General features: G+C 39.1%; 1 protein-coding gene across 7 annotated transcripts in view; it reads right to left on the bottom strand.

Moving 5' to 3' along the window:
• LOC105494698 (KIAA0319 like) overlaps positions 1 to 19,481 on the bottom strand; it is a 128,492-nt gene that overhangs the window by 36,623 nt on the left and 72,388 nt on the right. For all 7 annotated transcript variants that reach the window (XR_011623189.1, XR_011623188.1, XM_071096132.1 and 4 more), the window contains 2 exons: positions 6,508 to 6,754; positions 2,681 to 2,782 (listed from right to left, as the gene is read on the bottom strand). Coding sequence is in view for 5 of the 7 variants with exons in the window: in XM_071096132.1 (XP_070952233.1) it covers positions 2,681 to 2,782; positions 6,508 to 6,754 (349 nt within the window). In the remaining 2 variants the exon portion in view is untranslated. The remainder of the gene's footprint in view (positions 1 to 2,680; positions 2,783 to 6,507; positions 6,755 to 19,481) is intronic.

Genomic DNA, 19,481 nt, shown 5'->3' with positions numbered 1-19,481 from the left:
ATAATAGCTAAGGCTAGCAACATAAATTTCAAAACAGGACAATATTCCTAGGACAGAAAAGCTCAGGGGATGAATTATGCCTCGCAGGCAGAAATATATTCAAAGGTAGGAACAACTGAGTGTAACTCTGTTAGAAAGAGTGCTGGTTGCAGTGACTGAGGACAGTCATTCGTTTGTTTTGTTGACTGACTGACTGATTGACTGAGATGGAGTCTTGCTGTTGCCCAGGCTGGAGTGCACTGGCTTGATCTCAGCTCACTGCAACCTCTGTCTCCCGGATTCAAGTGATCCTCCTGCCTCAGCCTCCCAAGTGGCTAGGATTACAGGCACGCACCACCACGTCTGGCTAATTTTTGTATTTTTAGCATAAACAGAGTTTCACCATGTTCGCCAAGCTGTTCTCAAACTCCTGACCTCAAGTGATCTGCCTGCCTCAGCCTCCCAAAGTGCTGGGATTACAGGCCTGAGCCACCATGCCCAGTTGGACAGTGGTTTTGAAACTGGACCTGGAGGGATCCTAATGGGCTGCCATAGAGCAGGAGAGGGATAAAGAGCATGCAGAATTGGTCCTGCCTCATCACCCCCAACCTTTGAAAGTTTGAAACCATCCATCTCATATATCCAGTAAAGGTGGGAGAACCTGGGGAGAGGACAGGAGAAAATAATCTATTTCCTTTTTTTTTTTGAGATGGAGTCTCTCTCTGTTACCCAGGCTGGAGTGCAGTGGCGTGATCTCGGCTCACTGCAACCTCCGCCTCCAGGGTTCAAGCGATTCTCGTGCCTCAGCCTTCCCATTAGCTGGGATTACAGGTGCCCGCCACCACGCCTGGCTAATTTTTACTATTTTTATAGAGTAGAGATGGGGTTTCACCATGTTGACCAGGCTGGTCTTGAACTCCTGACCTCAGGTGATCTGCCCACCTCGGCCTCCCAAAGTGCTGGGATTACAGGCATGAGCCACTGCGCCCAGCCCTTTTTTTTTTTTTTTTTTTTTTTTTTTTTGAGACAGAGTCTTGCTCTGTTACCTAGGCTGGAGTGCAATGGCACAATCTTGGCTCACTGCAACCTCCGCCTCCTGGGTTCAAGTGATTCTCCTGCCTCAGCCTCTCAAGTAGCTGGGATTATAGGCACCTGCCACCACACCCAGGTAATTTTTTTGTATTTTTGGTAGAGGTGGGGTTTTGCCATGTTGGCCAGGCTGGTCTTGAACTCCTGACCTCAGGTGATCCACCTACCTCAGCCTCCCAAAGTGCCAGGATTACAAGTATGAGCCACCGTGCCTGGCCAAAGAATCTATTTCTAAACTAATGTGTTTTGAAACACCAATCTACAAGATGATAGTAACCCACAGAAATGTACATGCAAATATGGGTTAGGAAAGAAAATACAGTAGAGGCAAGCATGTCTTTCACAAAAGAATGGAAGTAATCAACAGCTCAGGGCAGTCCCTCACCTCCAACTTCAAAGGCCACTAAACCCATTAACCTTAACTTGTCACCAGAGGAAGAAAGGAAAAGGCTTCTCTAGAGGAATGTGAAATGAATTGATAAGGAAACCTCAATTTGAGAGCAGAAATATAGAACAGACAGGGCATTTTGCTTCTGGAAAAGTAGTTTTTGCATTAATATACTATTTGGTATTAGGCCTAGAAATGAAGAATACTGTATTGAAGATATGTGTACCCCCCATCCTAAATAGGGAAGGACATTCTACCTGACTAACCTTTCAATGAGAATAACACAAACCCAACTCACTCAATTTCCATCAAAGTATGTACCACTCATGTCATAAATAGTCTTAAGAGAACCCATATATGTTTGTAAGTCAAACTTTGGTATATTAACATATACTTCAAAGGTGAAAGGAATGTTCATATTACAAAAGTTTTCTTAAATAATGAAGTAATCACCCCTAATTTAGATATTTTATATACCTGAATTTTGTATATCATATTAGGCTTATCTTTTTTTTCCCCAGGGACAGGGTCTCACTATGGGAAACAATGGTTCTTACAACAGTCCTGTGAGGACAGGATATCACTCGGGTATACACAAATATTTATGGAATATGAGAGGTACTAGATAATGTAGGGTCTGAGATCATAGGCTTTGATGTCAAGCTTGGGTTCAAATCCCAGCTGAGCCAGTCATTATCTGTGTGAATCTAAGTAAATGACTTCTCTTAATTTCCATTTCTTTCTCAGTAAAATGGGGGTAATAATTCCTACCTCATAAGATTACTTTAAAGGCAAAATGAGATAGTAGATAAATTGCCAGTTTAGTGCCTAGCATATAGCTGATGCTAATTAATACAGAACGTATTTATTAGGTTGTATTATATCCATTTTAAGAGAAAGAAACTGAGACTCAGATTAATCCATTTATTTTGGCCAAACAACCAGTAAATAGCAGATGTAGAACTTGGAAAGAAGTTATTCAAGATGACTGCTAATATAAATTTGTAACTTAAAAAAATATATATATTTTCCTGACAGGAAGTCAGAGGAGGGAAAAAGATAAGGGCCAGGAGTGGCAGTGTATGCCTGTAGTTCCAGCTATTAGGAAGGCTAAGGTGGGAGGATCTCCTGAGCTCAGGAGTTTGAGACCAGCCTGGACAACACAGCAAGACTCTATCTCTTTTAAAAACAAAAACAGTTATCCAAACGTAAGGGGATGTTTACCTTTAAGTGGTTCTTGGAGAACATATGCATTTAATTGAACTTCATTCTTAGGCAGGGTTATCTGGACACTCTCTCCAGCAGATACCACCAGTTCCTTTATAACTGGAAACAAAGTAAATATACCAGAGATAAGAAATAGATCCAGACTGTCTTATTTCTCTTCTTCTTTTGTGATCAAACTCATTTCACAATCAATTTTCAGCTACTGCCATCAATTACTAACCTTTCTTCTACTCTCTAATTGCTTGAAATTTGATTCTGTCCCCCCTTTTCCATTGAAAAGGATCTTTCAAAACTACTTCTTAGTAAATCTAATAGCGGTACCATAATACCCTCATTCTTCATCTCACATCTCAGTGGCTTCTACTACTGCTAACTGCCTCCATCTTAAAACTCTTGGTTATCATAATACCATATTATTCTATTTTTTCTCCTTCTCTCTTTTCCTCCATTGTATTTTTACTACAGTCTGTCCCTAAGCCCTCCTTAGGTACTACATTCCACAGAGTCAAATTCTGTTTCAAGTATCACCTTTATGCTAACAAATAACTTTCTAATAAGATACATATATAAAGTTTCTAGAAGGGAAGGCAAATGGTCACAAATCTGCCTTACTTTCTTTCCATTCCAATTGCTACAAGATTCATTGTTCACACTAGATTATTCCAAGAATTTTTTTTTTTTCTTTTTGAGTCAGGGTCTCACTCTGTTGCTCAGGATAGAGTGCAGTGGTGTAATCATAGCTCACTGCAGCCTCAAATTCCTGGACTCAAGTGATCTTCCCACCTCAGCCTCCCAAGTAGCTGGGACTACAGGCATGCACCACCACGCCCGGCTTGCTGATTCCAAGAATCTTATTTTATCTTCCCTCTGCTAGCTCTCTCCACTCCAATCTATTCTGTCTTCCTAAAACAACCAACACCATTAGTCTTTCCAAAATACTCACCCACCATGTTACTCTTCTATTTAAGACTCCTCCTCCTATATCATATTTAAGGCCAAACTTCCAACCTGCCATTAAAGAACCATCATCTGATCTCACTGTCTTATCCTTCCTATCTATTTTGCCTCTAGTTATATTGATTTTCTCTCTTGTGTTCCACAAAGCCATGGTCTACTCTCAGGGACTTTGCTAAAGTTATTTCTTTCAATTGGGGTGTTTGCCTTGCTTTATTCTAAATACAGCATTTTGTTTCTTGCTTAAAGCCTGTCTCCTCTCCAAGAAATCTTCACAGACCATTTCAGTTCAAACTGATCTAATCTTGAAGTATGCTAGCATTTCTGGAACACTCAAGTCAGCAAAGAGCTATATACTGTCTTTATACCATTCACCAGCTATTGCACATATGTCAGTTTCTCAAGCTCAGCACTCCTGATATTTTGGACCAGGTAATTCTTTATCATGGAGGGAAACGTCCTGAGCACTGTAAGGTGTTTAACAGTATCACTGACCAATACCCACCAGATTTCAGTAGCATCACTCCCTCCCCTCAACCAAAAATCTTTGCAGACCATTGAAAGCCACTGATTATATAAATCTTATTTCTCTGACCATAAATGTTCATTTGTTATGAGACTTCGAAACTAGGAGAGCTTAAAGCAAACAATAGGCTAGTCCACTCATATTTCAAGCCTGGGAGGCGAGAAGGGCTTCCTAGACAAATATGAAACTTGAGATTTATCTGCCTCTGCATGGGAACATTGCACTTGGGGAGAAATGAAACCATCCTTAATGGAAGCTTCAGCATTTGGATGCCCCAGGAGATGGAATAAGAACTCTCTGAAGTGACTTTCAAAAAAAAGAAAAGAAAGAAACATGATACTCAGAGAAAGTATAATGAACCAAAAAATGGCTATTCAATACAGTCCAACCCAAACCCTTCACAATTACACCAAAAATTACAGGCATCTCGACTGGATACAAAAATTACTTTGGTGCCTCAGGATTGAACCCCCAAAATTTCATGTTCTATGACTATCAGAGGACACACTGGAAAATTAAAAACTGGCAAAAATTCATTTTCACTGACTTTAATTTTACCCTCTTGACTTTTTCAGGAGATAAAGACCAACTTCTTGATTAACCAATTCTTCCTAATACCTTAGAACAGCACCTGTGAAGCACAGATTTATTTATACACTATGTATAAATCTACTTCTTATTAATGGCTTTAAAAATAAAGATGCTTCTCCAGGACACTGGTCTGAGCAAAAAAAATTTCTTGAGTAATACCCCACAAGGACACGCAACCAAAGCGAAAATGGACAAACGGGATCACATCAAGTTAAAAAGCTTCTGCACAGCAAAGGAAACAATCAACAAAGTGAAGAGACAACCCACAGAATGGGAGAAAATATCTGCAAACTCCCCCATTTGACAAGGGATTAATAACCAGAATATAGAAGGAGCTCAAACAATTCCACAGGAAAAAAATTTAATAATCCAATTTAAAAATGGGCAAAAGATTTGAATAGAGATTTCTCAAAAGAAGACATACAAATGGCAAACAGGCATATGAAAAGGTTCTCAACATCACTGATCATCAGAGAAATGCAAATAAAAACTACAATGAGATATCATCTTACCCCAGTTAAAATGGCTTATATACAAAAAACAGGCAATAACAAATGCTGGTGAGGATGTGGAGAAAAGGGAACCGTCGTACACTATTGGTGGGAATGTAAATTAGTACAACCACTACGGAGAACAGTTTGGAGGTTCCTCAAAAAAATAAAAATAGAGCTACCATATGATTCAGTAATCCCACTGCTGGGTCTATACCCAAAATAAAGGAAATCAGTGTATTGAAGAGGTATCTGCACTCCCATGTTTGCAGCACTGTTCACAACAGCCAAACTTTGGAAGCAACCTAAGTGCCCATCAACAGATGAATGAATAAAGAAAATGTGGTGCTTATATACAATGGAATACTACTCAGCCATAAAAAAGAATGAAATCTTGTCATTTACAACAACATGGATGGAACTAGAGGTCATTATGTTAAGCGAATAAGCCAGGCACAGACAAACACTGCTTGTTCTCACTTATTTGTGGAATCTAAAAATCAAAACAACTTAACTCATGGAGATAGAAAGTAATGGTTAGATAGATGGATGGTTACAGAGGCTGGGAAGGGTAGAGTGTGGGGGTAAGGGGGTGGTGGTTAATGAGTACAAAACAAAAGCTAGAAAGAACAAATAAGACCTAGTATTTGATAGCACAACAGGGTGACTATAGTCAATAATATTTTAATTGCACATTTTAAAATAACTAAAAGAATATAACTGGATTGTTTGTAACACAAAGGATAAAGGCTTGAAGGGATGGATACTTCATTTTACATGATGTGATTATTACACATTGCATGTCTGTATTAAAACATCTCATGTATCCCATATATGTATACAACTACTATATACCCACAAAAGTTAAGTTTTAAAAATAAATAAAAATAAAAATAAAGATGCCATAAAAATGAGAGACCTACAACCAGACTTTCAGGAGGTAAGCAAGTACACTGATGCAAATCTTTCTTCCCAGCAGGCTCTGATTGATCACTTGAACATTATACTTAATTGAATCGTGTGCCTTTAAGTCAGAGTAGAATCTGGATCTGTGAAAATTAGCCTCGTAAACTTCCATAAGCTGGAGGCCTGCTGAGGAAAGGCTCTAGAGCCCCCAGTCCATAACTGCAGGGGTACTGACAGAATTGTTTTTTCTCTAACACACAGTATTCTAGTTATGCCTCCCTTCTTTCCTCTAAAAGGGAATACTTTGATCAAATGTTCTACTTTCCCCTTCTATCTCCAAGAGCAAAGGTCCTTACCTGGGTATGGTGCTGAGGTGCTCTGGAAAGAGGCCTGGGGGGTAGGGGTAGCATAACTGTAGGAGGGAGCCACTGGCTGGGGGACAGCAATCTGGGTTTTCTCAGAACTTTTCACTTGCTGAGTGCTGGGCATAGTAGCAAGACCCTCTGATATTTCAGGATGCATTGATGTGTTCTTTGGCCCACCAGACAGCTCTGCAGTCAGGTCTGTGGTTAGGGGACTGGAAATTGTAATTGCCTTGTGGACCTAAAGAAATTAAAAAAATTAATTTGAGTAGGTAAAAGTTACACAATTTTTTCAAGTTATGTCTCACGAAACAATAGTATATTAAATGTTTTCTTGAAAAATGCAAAAATGTCAAAAATATTAAAGAAATTAATCTTACCACCCACATAAAAGTGGTGTTAAATGTTGAGATAAATCTTCTGAGTTTTTTTCCTAGCCAAAGAGTTTTGTTTAAAACAAAATAGTAATTTTCTGCATTCTAAGTGTGCTGGAAAAGCAAAACAATGTATACTTTTACCCTGTTAACATTTCTATTCAATCTTTCTACAAATACTTATTGAGTACCTATTATGAAATAGCCCTTATGGATCCAAAATATAAATAAAACTAATCATTGTGCTCAACAGTAGGGGAGAGAGAACTGAAAGCATAATAAGTCAAAATAGTAAATATACCAGCTAGGCATGGGGGCTCACGCCTGTACTCCCAACACTTTGGGAGGCCAAGAGAGGAAACCACTTGAACCCAAGAGTTCAAGACCAGCCTTGGCAATATGGCAAGACCCTGTCTCTACAAAACATAAAAAATTAGCTGGGCATGGTGGCCATGCCTGTGATCCCAGCTACTTGGGAGGATGAGGTGGGAGAATCGCTTGAGCCTGGGAGGCCAAGGCTGCAGTAAACCGTGATCATGTCACCATACTCTAGCTTGGGTGACAGAACGAGACCTTGTCTCAAAAAGAAAAAAAAAGTAAATATACCGATAAATGTTTATGATGAGCCAAAAAAAAAAAAAAAAAACCACACACACACACAAGCTAAAATTACTTAATCCATCTCTGAGGGAGAAAGGGTATGGAAAAGAATGATTTTTTTTATTATTATTATTAAAGAAAAAGGCTTCCTGAAGGAGAAGAGCCCTAAACTGAGTTTTAGAGGATAAACAATTGTTTATTAGACAAAAGGCAGAGGACAGAGAATGAGTATAGGCACAAGACATGAAATTAACATAGTCTGTCTTGGGAACTGACAGTCATAAGCAAAGTGAGAGGCAAAAGTAATAGAAGATGAGCTGGAAAGACAGAGGCAAGGACCAGATGGAAAAAAGCATTAAATGTTATTTTAAGAAACTAAGTAATGGTAAGCAATTTAAGGGTGTATGCAAGGAAGTAACAAGGTCAAGTTTCTGTCTTACAAGTCATTTCTTAGCATATGGGTTTGAAGAAGTAAGGCAATAGCGGGAATATCACTTAGAAGAGTACTGCTTTCATCCAAATGAGAAATAATGAGTGGCCAAACAAGGGTGGTGGTATGGATTTTTTAAAAATCATATTCAGCCTGGTGTGGTGTCTCACACCTGTAATCCCAGCACTTTGGGAGGCCATGGCGGGTGGAACATTTGAGGTCAGGAGTTTGAGATCAGCCTGACCAACATGATGAAACCCCGTCTCTACTAAAAATACAAAATTTAGCTGGGCATGGTGGTACATGCCTGTAGTCCCAGCTACTCGGGAGGCTGAGGCACAAGAATCACTTGAACCTGAGAGGAGGCAGAGGCTGCAGTGAGCAGATATCATGCCACTGCACCTCAGCCCAGGTGACAGAGTGAGGCTGTCTCAAAGAAAAAAAAAAAATCAAATTGGTTGAAATATAACTCACATAAAATAAACTACACACATTTCAAGTACATAAGGTCAATGTTTTGACAAATATATATACCCATGTAACCACAATTAAGAGAGAGAACATTTCTATCGGTCCCCAAAATTCATTCATGCCCCTTTATAATAAATCCCTGTCTCCATCTCTAGGCTCAGGCAATCACTGATTTGTTTGTTGTCAAAGTGAGATTAGTTTGGGTTTTCTTGTATTTCACATAAAAGGAAGCATATACATACTACTTGTTTCTGGCTTTCACTCAACATGTTTTTGAAACTCATTCATGATATTGTGCATATCAGTAGTACATTCTTTTTTATTACTGAGTAGTTTTCCATTATAGAAACACACAAAAATTTGTTTTACATTTATCTACTGATGGGATTTTAAGTTGTTTTCTGTTCTTAGTTATAAAAGCTGCTATGAATGTTTAAGTATACATGTTTCCGTAAACATGTGTTTTAATTTATCTTAGGTAAATACTTAGGAGAATTGCTGGTTATACATAAGTATATGTTTGTAAGAACATATACTTTGTAAGAACTTTGTAAGAAACTATGAGCCGTTACCCAAAGTGGCTGTACATTTTATATTTCTACCAGCAACATACAAGAGTTCCAGTTGCTCTACAACTTCACCAACACTTGGTAGTCCTGGTCTTTTTATTTTTTGTCATTCTAGTGGTTATAAAGTAATATATCACTGATGACTTTCCTGATGACTAATAACATTGAACATATTTTCATGTGCTTATTGACCATTTTTTCTTTGAAGAGGCAAAGAAGTAAAGTTTATCCAAATTTTCATCCCCCCCTTTTTAAAGCTTTATTAAGGTATAACTGACATATAATAAATTGAACATACATAAACTGTACAATTTGATAAATTTTGATGTACGTATACACATTTGAAACCATCAGTACAATCAAGCTAAAGCTAATGCATCAGGATATGCATTAGCTTCCAAAGATTCCTCATGCTCCTTTGTAATGCCTTGTCCTCCCCGTCCTAAGCAACCATTCTCTGCTTTCTGTTTCTTTTGTTTCTGAAATGGAGTCTCGCTCTGTTGCCCAGGCTGGAGTGCAGTGGCACAATCTCAGCTCCCTGCAAGCTCCACTTCCCAGGTTCACACCATTCTCCTGCCTCAGCCTCCCGAGTAGCTGGGACTACAGGTGCCCGCCACCACGCCCAGCTAATTTTTTGTATTTTTAGTCGAGACGGAGTTTCACCATGTTGGCCAGGGTGGTCTCAATCTCCTGACCTCGTGATCCACTCGCCTCAGCCTCCCTAAGTGCTGGGATTATAGGCGTGAGCCACCGCACCCAGCCTGCTTTCTGTTTCCATAGTTTGCATTTGCTAGAAGGTTCTATAAATGGAATCACAAAGTACCCACCCTTTTTTTTTGAGGGGAGTAGTCTGGCTTATCTCACTCAGCAAAATTATTTTGTATGAATAACAAAATATACACAAAATGTTATATATGCAAAATGTTTTGTGTATCAATAATTCATTCCTTAGCATTGCTAAGTAGTTTTCTGCTTTATAAATATACTATAATTTGTTTAGTACCACCACCAGTGTATTTCAATTATCATACAACCTTGACAGAATTTGGTGTGGAAATCTTTTTAATTTTAGCCATTCTAGAGGTATGTAGTGGCATCTCACTGTGGTCGTAATTTACATTTTCCTAGTGATTAGTGATGTTGAACATCTTTTTATGTATTTATCAGACACCTGTATAACCTCTTTGGTGGACTACGTTCAAATCTTTTGCCTGCTTTTTAAAATGGGTTACTAGTTTTCTGATCGAGTTACAAAAGCTCATTTATTTCTATAAATGAGTCCTTTGTCAGACACATAATTTGCAAATGTTTTCTCAGTCTGTACCTTGCTTTTTCATTTTGTTAGTGTTAGTTTTTCATTAACAAAAATTCGTAATTTTGATAAGCTCCAATTTATCATTTGTTTCTTTTACAGTTCATGCTTTCAGTGACATGGCTAAGAAATCTTTGCCAAACCAAGATCACAAAAACATTCTCCTGTGTCCTCTTCCATAAGTTTTATAGCTTTTAGTCTTAAATTTAGATCTATGATCTGTTTTGAGTTGATTTTCCTATAGAGGTAAGGGTCAAGGTTCACGTTTTTACATATCATTATCTAACTGTTCTAGCACTATTTGTTGAAAAGATTATCCCTTCCCCACTGAACTGCACTGGCACATCAATTGACCATATATATGTGGGTCTATTTCTGGACTCTATAATGTTCCATTAACTTAGTCTAGTTTTATACCAGCACCACTGCCTTGATTACTGTGGCTATATAGTAAGTCTTCTAGCTAGATAGTTTAAGTCCTCCAACTTTGTTGTTCTTTTTCAAAATCATTTTGATCTTTCTAGATCCCAATCTGTATAACATGGTTATATTTGTTTCCTAGAGCCGCCATAATGAATTACTGTAAACTTTGTGGCTTAAAACAATAGAAATTCATTCTCTCACAGTTCTGGAGGCCAGAAGTCTGAAACCAAGGTGTTGGCAGGCCATACTGCCTCTGAAGGCCCTAGAGGAGAATCTTTCTTTGCCTCTTCTAGCTCCCAGAGGCTCTTAGCATTCCTTGGCTTGTAGCAACATAACTCTACTCTTCATGCGGCCTTCTTCCGTGTCCGTGTAGATGGACCCAAAGCTCCCTTTCCTATCTCTTGTATAAAGACACCAGTCATTGTATTAAGGGCCCACCCTAAATACAGGATGATTTCACCTGGAGATTCTCAATTAATTACATCTGCCAAGACCCTATTCCCAAATAAGGTCACATGCTGAGGGGGCGAGGGGAGGACATCAGTCAACCCATTACATCATTTACTTATTTCTCAAATTTCTTCATTTACTTATTTCTCTTCATTTACTTATTTCTCAAATTCTCTCAGCAGAGTTTTGTAGTTTTCAGTATATAGTTTTTGCACATATTTTGTTAAGTTTATGCCTAAGTATTTCATGGCTTCGGGTGTTACACAGTTTTTAAAACTTCAAGCTAGGTATGGTGGCGCACACCTAGAGTTCCAGCTATTTGAGAGGCTGAGGGAGGACTGCTTGAACCCAGAAGTTCAAGGCCAGCCTAGGCAACATAGTGGGACCCCATCTCTAAAATAAATAAATAATAAAACTTCAATTCCCAATTATTCATTGCTAATACAGAAACACAAGTGATTTCTGTATATAGACCTTATATCCTACAATCTTGCTAATTTACTTAACAGTGGCTTTTATGTAGATTCTTTAGAATTTTCTAGAAATAATCCAATCATCTGTGAACAAAGGCAGTTTTGCTTCTTCACTTCCAATCTCTATTTCTTTCATTTCTTCTTCTTGCATTATAATTGGCTAGGACCTCTACTACAATGTTGACCAAAAGTGGTTAGAGCCACTTCCCTATTTGTTAAGTAACTGTGATCTCATTTTCCTTTAAACCTTTGAACACGATTTAATTTTTTAATCATATTTTTTAACAGCTGCTTTGAAGTCTCTGCCAAATCTCATAGCTAGGTCTATTTAGAAATCATTTCTATTAATGACTTTTTTCCACTGAGCATGGGCTGCACCTTCCTGATTTTTCCTTGCATGTCTCATAATATCTGGTTGAAAACTAGAGGTTTCAGATAATCTACTGGAGTAGCTATCGATTGTTTTATTTATCTGATGGGCTGTTGATTGTTTTTAATAACTTGCCTGTACTTAAACTGCAGAATCTAATTCTCCCATAGTATGTTGCCACTGATGCTCTGCTCAGTTTTTGTTTTCTTATTTTTATTTTAGCCTGGCTTTCTAGGGCGGCCTGTGCCTGCATCGTTTAGTAGTCAGACAATGATCTGGGCAGGGGGTGTTCATAGACCTCAAATCCATAAAGTTTTGCCATCTGTCAATCTATCTGTGTACTGCCTGAGGAATGCATTCAAAGTTACAGCCAGTTCTCAAGTCCCCCTTAATTTTTACTTTTTATTGGGTTCCCTTGGGTCCCTCCTGCACACGCAGGTAACTTCTCAAAGATATGCGGAGAGCTTATCTTAGCCCTTCTATGGCTCTGTTATTTTCAAGATCTTCCCATTTAGTTTCTGGCAGGTCCACCACCTACTCCAACAGGCACTGCAACCTTCAGCTACTCCAACAGGCACTGCAACCTTCAGCTAGCAAAGCTGTGGATTCTCTCCATTCATTCTCAACCAAGTTTGCCACTTTTAGTTGGCAAAGCTGTGAGTTTTCACCTGTCCCACATTAAGTCTACCCCCTCTGGCAGAAAATTTGCTAGTGTTTTTTTTTTTTTTTTTTTTTTGCTTTTTTGTTTCTTTTCCTTTTCAGTTGAGATGGGGTCTCACTATGTTGAGTTCCAGGCTGGTTGGAACTCCTGAGCTCAAGCAGTCCTCCCACCGCAGCCTCCCTTGTAGCTGAAATTACAGGCATGTGCCACTGCACTCTGGCTCCTTAAGATGCTAGTTTTCATGTTGAGCCACACACTTGTAAAACTACAATTCTTGTCACCAGAGCTGAGAAACAGAGGTAAGGACAGATGGGAAACACTCCAAGAAGACCACAGACTCTCACTGTACCTACTCAAAGTATTACTAGCCTTTCAAGAATAAATTCTTAGGCTGGGGTGTGGTGGCTCAAGCCAGCGCTTTGACATGCCGAGGCAGGAGGATCGATTGAACCCAGGAGTTTTTCAAGAACCTAGGCAACATAGTGAGACCCTGTGTCTACAAAAAATAGAAAAAGTTAGCTGGGTGTGGTGGTATACACTTGTACTCCCAGCTACTTGGGAGGCTCAGGTGGTTGGTGCCTGGGAAGTCAAGGCTGCAGTAAGCCATGATCACACCAACCTGGATGACAGAGTAAGACCCTGTCTCAAAAAAAAAAAAAAAAAGGAATAAATTTTTCTCAATTTGTTTCTGCTTCTATTTTATTTCTAGATATGTTAAAAATATTTGGTTTTAACAATTTTGCCCAGTTTTATACTTGTTTTTTACACGAAAACTACAGATCCCTTCTTGCTGCCGTTTTGTAAGCCCTCTTGTTTCTATTTTCCCATTGTTAACATTTCTTTTTTGAAATTCCTCATCTGTTTACTCACTGAAACTCTTTTCTGGCCCAATACAGTAGCACACACCTGTAATCCTAGCACACTGGGAGGCCGAGTTGGGAGGATTGCTCAAGGCCAGAAGTTCAAGACCAGCCTGTACAACATAGCAAGACCCCATTTCTAAAAAAAAAAAAAAAAATATATATATATATATATATATATATATATATATATATATATATATATATAGTAATTAGCTGGGAGTGGTGGCACACCCCTGTAGGCCTAGCTACATAGGAAGCTGGGGTGGCAGGATCGCTTGAGCCCATGAGTTTGAGGCTGCAGTAAGCCAAGACAGTACTACTGCACTCTAGCCTGGGCAACAGAATGAGACCCAAAAAAACAAAAACAAAACAAACATTTTCCTTTAATTATGTGAACATACATATGATAGCTACTTTGAAGCCTGACTACTAACTCCAACATCTGAGTCAACTTGGAGCCACTTTCTATTGACTGCCTTTTTTCCCTGAGTATAGATCACCCTTTCCTGTTCCTGTGCTTGTCTGGTACTTTTTGGTTTAATGTTGGACATTCTGATACATGTAGTGGCTCTGGATTCTACTATATTTTCCTTGGGATTATTGGCAGGGGGGTGGTTTCCTAGTAGACAAATAACTTCTTTGAACTAAACTGTAGACTTTGCTCCTTACAGTGTTCCACAACTGATATCTCTGTGTAGTTCTTACAGCTTTTATGTTACTTTATTTTTAGACAGTCTTGCTCTGTCGCCCAGGGTAGAGTACAATGGTGTGACCTCAGCTCACTACAACCTCTGCCTCCTGGGTTCGAGTGATTCTCATGCCTCAGTCTCCCTGGCGGCTGGAATTACAGGCGTGCACCACCACACCCAGCCAATTTTTATATTTTTAGTTGAGACGGGGTTTCACCATGTTGGCCAGGCTGGTCTCTAACTCCTGGCCTCAAGTGATCCACCTAGCTCAGCCTCCCAAAGTGCTGGGATTACAGGCATAAGGCACCGCACCCAGCCTGGCCACTACAGGTCTGCCTGTGTAACTGATGATTGACCAAGAATTTGGCCAGAGATTTTACTCAGATTTGGGGCCTGTTCTCATTGTACTTTCTTTGTTTCTGGGGATTCCTCCCTAATTTTCAGCCTTAAGATTATGTCCACTGATACCTCAAGTCCATAAAATTTCACATATCTGCCACCTGATTCCCCATGGTTGGAGAATGCATTCAATTTAAAAAAGAAGCAAACTCATGAAGTTCACCTTGTGTAGATTCTGTCTTTCAAAGACAAAACTCTACCTCCCTAATCTCTGCCTTTTATTCACCAGGCCTCATGGAGTCTGCCCATGCAGGTGTAGTTTAGAGGTACATCCAGGGATTTTAGCAGAGTTTACAGTCAGGTTATGAGGTTCACCCTTTTCTGTGGTTTTCTTACTTTCAAGCCCTCCTGCTAAATTTTCAGAAGCTTTTTCTATCACGAACTCTGTTTCTGCCACCATAAGAAAGTAAGGCTGGAGTTTTCCACTGCCACTTTCCTCTACTGTGGGAGTTGTTGAATGCCCTCAGGCAAACTTTTTTTAAGCTGCAAATTCACGATTCTTATCACTCCCAGTTGCCATTTTTCAAAAGTAAGCACTCCTCTAGCTTCTATCTGCTTTTGGAACCTTTCCAGTTCCTTTTAATACATTTTTTACAGATTTTCTAATATTATCTGTGGGAAGGTTTCAGAGACCACTTCACTCTGCCACCATTACTGGAAATTCCCCCTGTGGGATGGATTTTAAAATATTAAGAATCTAATATTTGTGGAGCTGTAATAGATCTGGGGTTTGGGGAAGAGTCTGAGATGACACCCATGTTTCTAGCCTGAGTGACGGACTGACTACAGTAGTGTCAAAAATGAAATAGACTATAGAAAAGCAACTTTAAGGAAATTACAGGAAAGTTATGTTTTAGACAAACTGAAGCTAAAATACCTCTGGGAAATTCAAACAGAAACTAAGACTTGGAATCATGCTCCTAAAGCCATGGGAGTGGATGAACTATGACAGGAAGAACATGTAAATAAAAGAAATAGTAATCAAAAATAGAACATTTAGGAATACAAAGGCTGTAAGATGATAAAATGACCAACAAAATTGACCAAGAAGGAATTGTCAGGAAGAAGGAAAAGGACCAGGAATGTGTGGTTCCCACAAGAAAGAAGGGACAATTGCAACCAGTATGAAATAATGCAGACAGGGCCAATCAAATAAAGACTGAAAAGAATACACTGCAATCGGCAACTGTGAAGTCACTGGTGACCCTGGCAAGCTTCAGTGGAAACCAAATACCACAGGGCTGATGATTAGATGTAAGTGAATAAAGAAGAGAGAGCAAGTGTAGAATACCTTTGATATTTCTAGATAAAAAGGAAGAGAGACAAATGAATGGTAGCTAAAGATGCCAGGGGACAAGATCAAGGACATATTTGCATGTATCGAGTTTGAACAATGAGCATCAAGTTCTGAGACTGAAAATTTAATGATAGAGTTGAGTATTATGCAAATAATGAGGAGAGGATCTGGGTCCAAACTTGGGAAGTAAATATTAGAGAAGGCTTTCAAAAAGAAGTAAAGCCTGGGAAGAGTCTTGAAGACTAAGTAGTAGTTAGGTAGGTGAATGACACAAGGTAAAAAAACAAAACAAAAACAAAAACAAAAAAAACATGGTGGACTTTCTGTTCCAATCGAGATGAAGTAACAGCAAGAAGATTTATCCTTCTGAAAAAAATTTAGAAACCAGACAAAATATATTAAACGATGGCTTTCAAGACACCAGACATCAGGTGATAAAAAACAGTGATCCCTAAGAAATGAAAAACAAGTAAGGTGAACCCTATGACTGCCCCAGCTTACTGTCTAGAAAATGTTTCTGGGCCATGGCACAGGAAGAAGAAATCCAAGCACAGACCAGTAGTCTTTAGAGTTGAAGAACTGAGCTGGAAGTCTGGGAAAGAAGAGTGCTATACAGAGACAGAACTCTGAAAATCTGAAGGAGACCCCATTAAGTACTCAAGGGAGTACTGATAATCAGATATATAAGAAGAAACCGCACAGGGCCAGGGAAAAAACTAACCTGTATTCTTTGTTTTGTTTTGTCTGTTTGGGGTTTTTTTTGAGATGGAGTCTTACTCTGTCACCCAGGCTGGGGTGCAGTGGTACAATCTCCACTAACTGTAACCTCTGCCTCCCAGGTTCAAGTGATTCTCCTGCCTCAGCCTCGCAAGTAGCTGAGATCACAGGCTCCTGCCATTGTGCCCAGCTAATTTTTGTATTTTGAGTAGAGAAAAGGGTTTTACCATGTTGGCCAGGTTGGTCTCAAACTCCTGACCTTAAGTGATCCTCCCGCCTCAGCCTCCCAAAGTGCTGGGATAACAGGCATGAGCCACCATGCCTGGCTTTTGTTTGTTTCTAAGACAGGGTCTCGCTCTATCACCCAGGTTGGAGTGCGGTGACAGGACCTTGGCTCACTGCAGCCTCGACCTCCCAGGCTGAAGTAATCCTCCTACCTAAGCCCCCCAAGTAGCTTTTTGTACTTTTTGCAGAGATGAGGTTTTGCCATGTTGCCCAGGCTGCCCTGTAGTTCTCTCGATTACAGAGAAAAGTACTCAAGTTTAGATGGATAAGAAATAGTACCTCTTCCAAAAAGCTAGATTGGAAAACTTTGTAATTCACAGGGCATCAGTTAAAATACTAATAAAAGTCTTGCTTTAGTAGGGTAGAAAAATTAACCCTAGACTAAATGCAGCTCTGGACTCACAAAGCTTAAAAGCAAGGCTCAAAAGTATCACTGTTTGCAAATAATTTAACCACCACCCAGAACAAAGTTCAAGAACACTTATAGTGATACAAAAATATCCAAAACCCCAGTAGGTAAAATTTACAATGTCTAGCACTTAATCCGAAATAACCAGACATGCAAAGAAGCAGGAAAATAAATACTATAATGAGAAAAAAAAAGTAAATCAATTAAAACTGATCCAGAAATTATAGAGATGACAGAACTGGTAGATAGGGATATTAAAATAAGTATTATGATTATATTTCTATGTTTAAGATGTTATAGGAAAGGTTGAATATATTAAGTAGAGATATAAGACATAAAAAAGACTTCATATCAAACTTTTAAGATAAATATTACAATGTTTGATATTAAAGAAAATACACTTGATATGTTTTGGCTCTGTGTCCCACCCAAATCTCATGTTGAATTGTAATTCCCAGTGTTGGGGGAGGAACATAATGGGAGGTGATTGGATCATGAGGGTGGATTTCCCCTTCCTGTTCTCATGATAGTGAGTTCTAATGAGCTCTGATGGTTTATAAGTGTGTAGCACTTCCCACTTGACTCTCTCTCTTTCCTGCTCCACCATGTGAAGGCTGTGCCTGCTTCCCCTTTGACTTCCACCATTACTGTAAGTTTCCTGAGGCTTCCCAGCCATGCTTCCTGTCCAGCCTGCAAAACTGTGAGTCAACTAAACCTCTTTGCTTCATAAATTACCCAGTCTCACATAGTTCTTTATAGCAATGTGAGAACAGACTAATGCAATACTGTAAGAATTTAATGGCAGATTAAACAATGCAGAAGAAAAGATTAGTAACCTTAAATAATCTCAATAGAAACTATTCAAAATGAAACAGAGACCAAAAAAAGCTGAAAATAAATGAATGGGGCATCAGCAAACTGTGAAATAAATTCAAGTGGCCAAATATGCTTGTAACTAGAGGTCCCAAAGGTAGAGGGACAGAAAAATATTTGAATAATCATCAATAATTTCCCAAATTTGAAGAAAACTATAAACCCACATTCTAATCCAGATTAAAGTTCAACAAGCCCCAACCACATGAAACATAAAATTACTCCATAGAATAACATAATCAAATCACTTAAAACAGTGGTAAAGAGAAAAGTATATAAGCAGCCAGAGAAAAAAGAAACATCATATATGTGGAACAAAGATAAAAACTAGAGCAGATATATCACCTGAAACAATGCAAGCTAGAAGACATTGACATGATATCTTTAAAGTACTGAAAGCAAAAAAATAAACCTGTCGACTTAGATTTGTTTAAACAGGGAAAATATTTTTCAAAGATGAAGGTGAAATAATATAATTTAAGGTAGTTCTTTATAGGTTAAAGATGTATACTATAAACTCAACAGTAACCACTAGAACTACACAACAAAGAACTATAGTTGTATTAAATTTTTATCACTGTTGTAACGAATTACCACAAACTTAGTGGCTTAAACAACACAAATGTATTATCTTATACTTCCGTAGAATAGGAATCCAACACAGATCTCACAGGGCTAAAATCGAGGGGTTGACAGGGCCATATTCCCTTCTGGATGATTTAGGGAAGAACCTGCTTCCTTGTATTTTTTAGTTTTTAGAAGCCAGCCACCTCCCTTGGCTCATGGTCCCCTCCCCCATCCGCAGAGGAAGCAGTTTCATGTGTCTGTGTCTTTCTGCCATAGTGACATCTTCTTCTTCCACTTTAAGGAGCTTTGTGTTTACACTGGGCCTACAGGAAAAATGCAGGATAATCTTCCTATTTTGAGGTCACCTTATTAGCAGCCTTGATTCCATCTGAAACCTTAATTCCTTTTTGCCATGTTATTTAACAGATTCACAGGTTCCTGAGATTATTATGCTGACATCTTTAGGGGCCGTTATTCTTTTTTGTTTGTTTTTTGTTTTTGAGACAGGGTCTCGCTGTGTTGCCCAGGCTGGATGCAGTGGTACAATTACAGCTCACTGCAGGCTCAAGTGGTCCTCCTGCCTCAGCCTCCTGAGTAGATAAGACCACACGCATATGCCATCACCACCACGTTTGGCTTATTTTTTTATAGAGATGGGAGTCTCACTATGTTGCCCAGACTGGTCTCAAACTCCTGTGCTCAAGTGATCTTCCCACCTTCGCCTCCTAAAGTGCTG

Source organism: Macaca nemestrina, chromosome 1 (assembly GCF_043159975.1).
Source record: "Macaca nemestrina isolate mMacNem1 chromosome 1, mMacNem.hap1, whole genome shotgun sequence".
In the NCBI taxonomy this organism is placed as follows: domain Eukaryota; kingdom Metazoa; phylum Chordata; class Mammalia; order Primates; family Cercopithecidae; genus Macaca; species Macaca nemestrina.
Note: the sequence above shows the minus strand (reverse complement) of the source record. Positions and strands in the feature narration are given on the sequence as shown.